The sequence below is a fragment of the Borostomias antarcticus genome (genome assembly GCF_949987555.1).
Source record: "Borostomias antarcticus genome assembly, chromosome: 8".
NCBI lineage: Eukaryota > Metazoa > Chordata > Actinopteri > Stomiiformes > Stomiidae > Borostomias > Borostomias antarcticus.
This window is the reverse complement of record NC_140241.1, coordinates 10422653-10429974: the sequence shown is the minus strand read 5'-3', so window position 1 is coordinate 10429974 and position 7322 is coordinate 10422653. Positions and strand designations below refer to the sequence as shown.

General features: G+C 46.2%; 1 protein-coding gene across 1 annotated transcript in view; it reads right to left on the bottom strand.

The window, feature by feature from the left end:
- smg9 (SMG9 nonsense mediated mRNA decay factor) overlaps positions 1-526 on the bottom strand; it is an 8583-nt gene extending 8057 nt beyond the window's left edge. The window contains exons 1-2 of the mRNA XM_084442249.1: positions 473-526; positions 60-208 (exon numbers count right to left, since the gene is read on the bottom strand). Coding sequence (XP_084298375.1) covers positions 60-200 — 141 coding nt within the window. The 5' untranslated portion in view covers positions 201-208; positions 473-526. The remainder of the gene's footprint in view (positions 1-59; positions 209-472) is intronic.
- Between the last annotated feature and the right edge of the window lie 6796 nt (positions 527-7322).

Below are 7322 nucleotides of genomic sequence, written 5' to 3'. Positions count from 1 at the left end.
AACTGATACCAAATAAAATAACATAAAAAACAGAAATGATCAGGAAATATCTTCCTAACCCTGCGTTCTCTGGGGACATATTCCCTATCGCGACTAGGACCGGATAGATTTTGCCCTGCGGGTCCGTCCCTGTCTCGGCGCCGCCGCCTTCTCCGCCCCTGCCCGTACATCCCTGGTTGGCTGTGGCCAGATTCTGACATGCCGACGGCTGGAACGGATAAAACACAACATAGAAGTATCACATTTCACTTTTGGGCAGATGACTTGAAATTTGCAGAATCGTACCGCGACCCTTTCTTCTGAGAAACGGCCACAGTTGGTAACGTTAGCTACGCCACACGCCAACGTTAGCTAGCAGCTAGTATTGGACCCCAAACACACTGCAAAGTAAGTTTGTTCAACGTAATAGAGTTAAGTATCGACATTTAATGTGAATGAAACATCACTGTTTACATATCCCAAGCACACTTACTGTTACGTGTCTGTCAAATTAAATCCCCAAAATCCAAACAAGCGTCTGACGGCTGTGTCTCAAATACTCTCGTAGGGGTACAAAGCGAAAAACAAAGGTTCCGAGTGACTTTAACGTCAGCTCTCGCACTTGCATGCAATTTTGAGGTGAAATTGATGCAATATAAATACAATTATTATAGGCTACAGACGTGTAAAACCCGGCTTCAAGAAATGAAAAATACGAACTGCTCGATGTATGCACGCCGCTCACTGTGTGTGCATGATAATCATGATGATCGGATGGGATGTAGATGAGGATGATAGTGATAGACTGCTATAGCAGTAGACGACGGGTAGTAGGCCATAGTAAATTGCCAGTTTGGGAACCTTTAAATGTCTAACTGAGTACCTAGGACTGGAATGAGGAACTGATTAGCAACACAACGACAAGCGATTACAAGAACTCCAATGTACCTGTAGCCTACCCAGACTTTTACACATGGCTCAACTTTCTATTCTTCTATTCAATGTGTGTGTCAGTGTGTGGTCGAATACCCCCCCCCCCTGCTGATTCAGCACAACTCTTCAGCCAGGTACTGTAAATTTAATTAATTTCTGAAATCAGATGGTTTAGTGCCTGGGTTGAGCAAATGCATAGTCAGTATTTAACTTAACTAAGTAACTTTCTGAAGCTGCTATACTTCTGGTGGTTGCATGATACAGTTAGTATATGCCATCATGATAAAGATAATGTTATGATAAGCATAATGGTGTATGCATGACTATTAGGCTACTACAATACATTTGGTATAAGGAAGCAAGCAGGTTTTTGAATCACAGTAATTGAACCCTGTTCAGTAGCTAATTTCTACTGATTAACTCCTTGACACTGTTATCATATGCTGCCCCTAATACAGCTTAAGATATAGAATTCCCAATTCTGCTTTATGCTTCAATTTGAAGTGTGTCAGTCATGAAGTAGTTAATAAATTAATTAATTAATTAATTAATTAATTTAAAAAGCACTCTTTTTACTCAATTTAGTATCAAGTGGACCATATTTGACTCTGACTTTTCTGTTAATTGGGAAAATGTGTTGTTTGGTATGCAATAGTCATACAGCGAAATAATTATATATTAATTTGTTGATTATTTTAGCCAAATATTATATCCATGAATCAAAATTCAGCCATTCTAAACCATTATTTTTAAATTTTGAAAATGAAACCAAACAATATATTAAAAAATATATTTAATATATAATATTATATATTAAATATATTAAATACCCCCTTGCATCATTGTTGTTTTGTCTGTATTATTAATAACTTGTGTGTGATTGAATTCTATGGTAAAATAAATAAATAATGAAGTATAACCCTGGGAATTGTAGTACATAGTTAACCAAGATGGCCTCTGGTGCAATCTGGGATTTGTAGGCTTCAGCCTGCGCACCAGCGATTTACCCGCCTCTTCCTGTCGAAACAGGATGTAGATTAAAGTAATGGGAGCAGAAGCAAGTAAACCTTTTTGAGAAGACTAGCAATAAAGGTAACATTATTTTTTAAAGCCAGAGATAGCTTACAACGTTACGTACCACTATAATATTCAAGCAAAAATAAATAAATATCGATCATATTATTAGGCTGCATGAGCACCTGACGTAAATGTATTTGATTTTAGAAGAGGCGCGCTCTCTCAATCAGCATCATCACATTACATGATCTAGATGAACAGCGGTGCGACCGTGTTATCAGATAGCTGGCTAATCTCCGATTAGCTGCCCTTACATAGGGTCCGTAATGAATTATTCTTCCTTGCAAGTTTTTTTTTTTTTTCCAGAAATGTGTTCTTTGGGTCAAGATTTATTGTTGTTTCAACCAACGTTCACCTCAACGTAATGCTGTTTTACTTTTAGCTACATTCAAGGTAGCTTTGCCATGGAAGTATGTGCTGAAGTCGGAGTGGCTGCGGTGGGGGCAGAGCTGGAACTGATGGAAAACGGGGACGATGTCAGCGTAACCGAGAAGCCTCAGGTCAGTTAAGTTTGCGTTTCGGCGCAACCGTGAAGGAGTTAAGTTTACGTGAACAGTGGTGTTGGTAGCCATCCTAAAAAATGATGTAGCCATTCATTCTCTTGATTATCCCTGGTTGGGCTTAACGTTAGTTTTGGTGCATTTCTCAGACATGATGTGTCAGTATGCAGCTTATAGTTATAGTTTTAATGAGTACCAGCTATGAACTTTATCCATCACATAGCCTACATTTGATCCTCTTGATATCTGATTATTGTCTTTTATTATCTCTTGTTATAAGCAGGTCGCCCCCATGGATTCCATGCCCCACTTGCTCTACTTGGCGGAGGACTCCAGCGATGATGAGTGGGATGTTCCACACAGGAGTCTCAAGTCCAGCAAGAAGGATGATGTGGAGGCCACATGCCACATCTGCCAGGTGACGTTCAGCCGGGCCATGTCGCTGTCCACCCACCTGCAGAACGCACACCAACAGTCCCGCCTCTACTGCCAGACCTGCAAATTGTCTTTCATTAACTTGTGGCAGTTGAACAAACACATAGGGAAACTTTGGACCACAGAATCATGCAATACTACCCCCGCGGGTAATTTGAGTAACAGTGTGAATGGATCTAAAGGACGTCAAACTATCCTTGTAGAGCCGGGGATTCGAAACAAGGGCCCACTGAATAAGCTTGGTATCGATGTCTTAAACGATCATACGTACAACAACTCTTTCAGAATAGAGAAACGGAACGACCACACGTACAGCATGGTGAATCCAGGCAGTCACAAGATCGACCCTGACCCGATCACTCTGGGTGGAGGGATCAAGCAGGAGAAGGAAGAGTGGGTTGAGCCGTGGGACGGGGGGGCGCCTCTCCCAGACTGGCCCGCGCTCACACAGGACACCGGGAGCGGAGATGACATTAAGACCGAGAGCTCAGACGAGACTTGGGGCCATCTCGAGGAGCGCCCCGGTGAGACGGAGGGCGACGAAAGCGCCTCAGCGCCTCTGAAGATCTTAGATGAAGAGGAGGAGGAAGAGGAGGAAAGTGATACAGATTCCTCGCTGGGGGGGGATTCAGACTTCAAGCCAGGTGACACATCCGAAACAGAGTCTGCGGAGTCGAGTGGTAGCGGTCACCCCAGCAGCTCCAAGCCGTCGCGGAACACCCGCTCTCGTGTCAAGTCAAACCGGTGTGCCCGCTGTGGGGGGGGGCCGTTTCTGAATATGGACTGGCACGCGAAGAGGTGCGTCAGCGGCTCGTCCTTCACGTCCAAGCCTTCCCAGATCAGGCCCTCGGGCCTCAGGTCAAACCAGTGCACCCGCTGTTTGGGAGGCCCGTTCATGAATATGGACTGGCATATGAAGAGATGCACTGGTGTCAAAGAGCTATATATCCAGTGTTCCATATGCACGTCCTGTTTTCTGACAGAAAAGGCCCTGGTCGAGCACAAGGCGCTGGTTCACAATTTATCCCCCCCCTGCCCCGTGAAAAATGTTCAAAATGACCCTCCAGCTGTCTCAACACTCCCAGCCCCTGTCCTAGTCCCAGTCCCAGCCCCAGCCAAGAGTGTCAGTACAGGTGCATCTCATTCCCAGAAGTGTGTCCACTGCGGCAGTGGTCCATTCTTCAGCATGGACCATCATGTACAGAACTGCGTTAGGCGGACGTTATTACGATGCCCCTTATGCAGTGGCCTCTTTCCTTCAGACGCTGCTATCATGGACCATTTCGTTAAGATCCACAAGGCCACCGCGGTCCGTCCTGTAGGCGAACTGCCTGGGGTTCTGCTGCCGGCCTCCTCTAACTCTCCGGGCTCCTCAAAGCCTGGCCCCGTTTCAAAGACGGCCTCTGTGGTCTTCTTCAACCCCATGGGTGTCCAGGGTGGTCAGGGACTTCCCACAACACAGGCAACCGCTCCCATCCAGAGTCAGACCACAACCCTGCCTTTTCACAGGATGGGTACATTTCTCCAAAGCGTTTCCCAGATGCCGTCTTTTGTGCAGTCTAACATCCAGGCTCCTGTCATTGCCCCGACCCCTGCCAAACCCCAGGCTCCCACCCTAGTGCCTGTCTCTGTCCCTGCTGGGTCCGGCTCTACTCTGAGGAAAGTGACACTTCAATACACACGGCCGGTCCACAGCCCTGTATCTGCCCCCACTACTACCCCGACCCAGACCCACGTCCTCGCCGCTCCGGCCCCGGCCCAGTTACCCCCTCCCAGCCCCGCCCCGCTGAGGATCGTGAAAATCTTCAAGAATGAGAGCCGGGAGCTGGCTCTGCAGAGGCGTCTGAAGATGAGCTGGCGGTCCAAGAGCGTGTACCGCTGCAGGCAGTGTGGCGCCACCTCGCGGCAGCCCTCGCTGGCCATCCGCCACCGCTACCTCCACCGGGGGCCCCGCGCCCACCGCTGCCACTGCGGCCGCACCTTCCGCCGCCTGCTCTACCTGCTGCGACACTGCATGCAGCACGCCGAGGCCACCCGCTACATCTGCGTCACCTGCGGGGAGACCTTCACGGGGGCGGGGCTTCTGGCACGCCACACGGCGGGCACCCTGAAAAGGCCCAGGCTCGTAGGGGACCACAGGTACCTGAGGCCGCTGAAAAAGTGCCAGAGCGAGCCCTTCTCTTGTCACTGCGGGAAGATATTTCGACGGCCATCCTCTTATCTGTGGCACCAGCTCCAGAACCGGCCCATAGCCAGACTGGCCTGAGCACTCCACCTGCTCCAGAACCGGCCCATAGCCAGACTGGCCTGAGCTCTCCACCTGCTCCAGAACCGGCCCATAGCCAGCCTGGCCTGAGCTCTCCACCTGCTCCAGAACCGGCCCATAGCCAGCCTGGCCTGAGCTCTCCACCACTCTTCCACTGACACTGTGTTGTTTTTCTCCTTTTCATAATAGGACTTTACAGTCATTTAAGGGAGATTGTTGCCCTGTAACTCAGGCCGAAAGTAAAGTCCTATTAAAATTATATATTTGATAAATATTTTGTATTCTCATGTATCTGCTCTCATTGTTCAGGGGTGCAGACTTGTCACCTTTAGGTGAAAATAGCTGTTTTTAATCCAAAATAGGTCATTTGTTTGATCTGTGTATGTATGGGTTTGCATGTTTGTCACCTTCTTCACCTGTGATGGGTTTGCACCTCTGTTGTTAGTAACGCCTTTCAGGAGTTCTGTGAGGTACTGTGTCATGTGTAAAGAAAGACGTTATGGTAGCTAGAAAACAAATTTACAATTAGAAATACAAATTCACAATTCTCCATTCACCAATGGCTTTTAATGATAAGTAAGCTCAGGAAAGTTAATTTTACAATGCAAGGGATTTATCATGTGTAAAATGTGCTGTTAACATAAGAATTAATCTAAATTCAATCAACATTTTAAGATGATTTCTCAATATTATCAGAATGATAAGAAAACTCCAGTTTATACTGTATTCCACCGAGAGAGAAGGAAGAGACAGAAATCCAGTTTTAATACAAATTTCAAAAGGTTCTTCTCACATGGAGTTCATTTCAGTAATGTCCCCCTTAAGGTTGCAGACCAACCATTGGGTCTGCTTAAGAGGAATTGTAGCCAGAAAGATGATAGCCAGAAAGATGATGATAGTGTATGTGGTGCATTGCCTCTGCCATTAGTTAAACTCTTTTAGGTGAAGCATGTATTGGACGTATGGAAATGTCTCATCTCCATTGCCATACCAAGCCAGGTTGACATCTTCTGCCTCACCTCCCAGAAGGAAACCCACCTCCCAGAAGGAAACCCAACAACTCATGATTTTTATGAAGTCTTAAAACAATACTGTACATCTCAATTTGTATTACATATATTGACAAATGATCTTGATCTTATTTGTACTTAGGTTGATTCCAAGTACTGTCCAGCAGAGGGAGCTCTCTCCACTATAATGGAGTGGAAGGCCACTTCACCCCGGCTGAATTAATCCCCACACATTCCCACAAAGGTTGTTTTGAGAGCAGAATTAACTATGCCAACAAACTAATGTCTTTCTCCTATATACATTCTATAGACAGCAATATATTAGATTTCAACAGTCTAGGGGTGATTCCTATTGCTCCATTAAAAGCTATAGAGATTCTCAATTTTCAAAGGACCATTCAACTAACAGGCCGCTCCCTGGAGACCAGGTGAGTTGTATCGCCCACAGGTCGGACCAGTCGGGTGGATTAGGATATGTGGAAGCCGTCAGAATAAGGGTGTGTATTTAACACGAATCCTGCAGTTCTCTCTGTGAATTAAAGAGGCAGCAGTCTACACACTAGATCTCATTGTAGATGTGTTGCTATTTTATGCTTCCTGTTCAAAAAATAATGGAATAACCGTCTGTCACGAGAGACACTTTGAGAGAAGCTGACTGAGAATTCTATAAGTCATGTGAGGACAGCACCCTCATTTAAAAAACCTCTAATTCCATAGGAATAAGGCATACGACCAAGTCCCAAGAGGTCACTGAACATGGTATTAGGGGGCTCACTGGAGGGTGTTATCAGCCTCCATAACTGAGCTCTCAGAAGGCTAATCTCAGAGCAGCTCCTAGTAGCTACCACAGAGCATGAGGGCGTGATGTCTCTGACCATGTTATAATGCTTTATGCATATTCATAAATATAGCCGATAGATCTTGGGGCGAAGTCACTGAACAATCTATTCAGCGCTGGGTCAGACGGTCTCGACGGTGTTGAGGTGCAGCAGGCCAAATGTTGAGTGCAGCTTTGGGAGATGAGGACTCCCCTCCTAGTCCCGTGGAAATGACAGACCATGACAGTAATGTAACTTCTCCAGTCTTCAGGAAACCATAGACACACGTCACCTGCAGAAAACG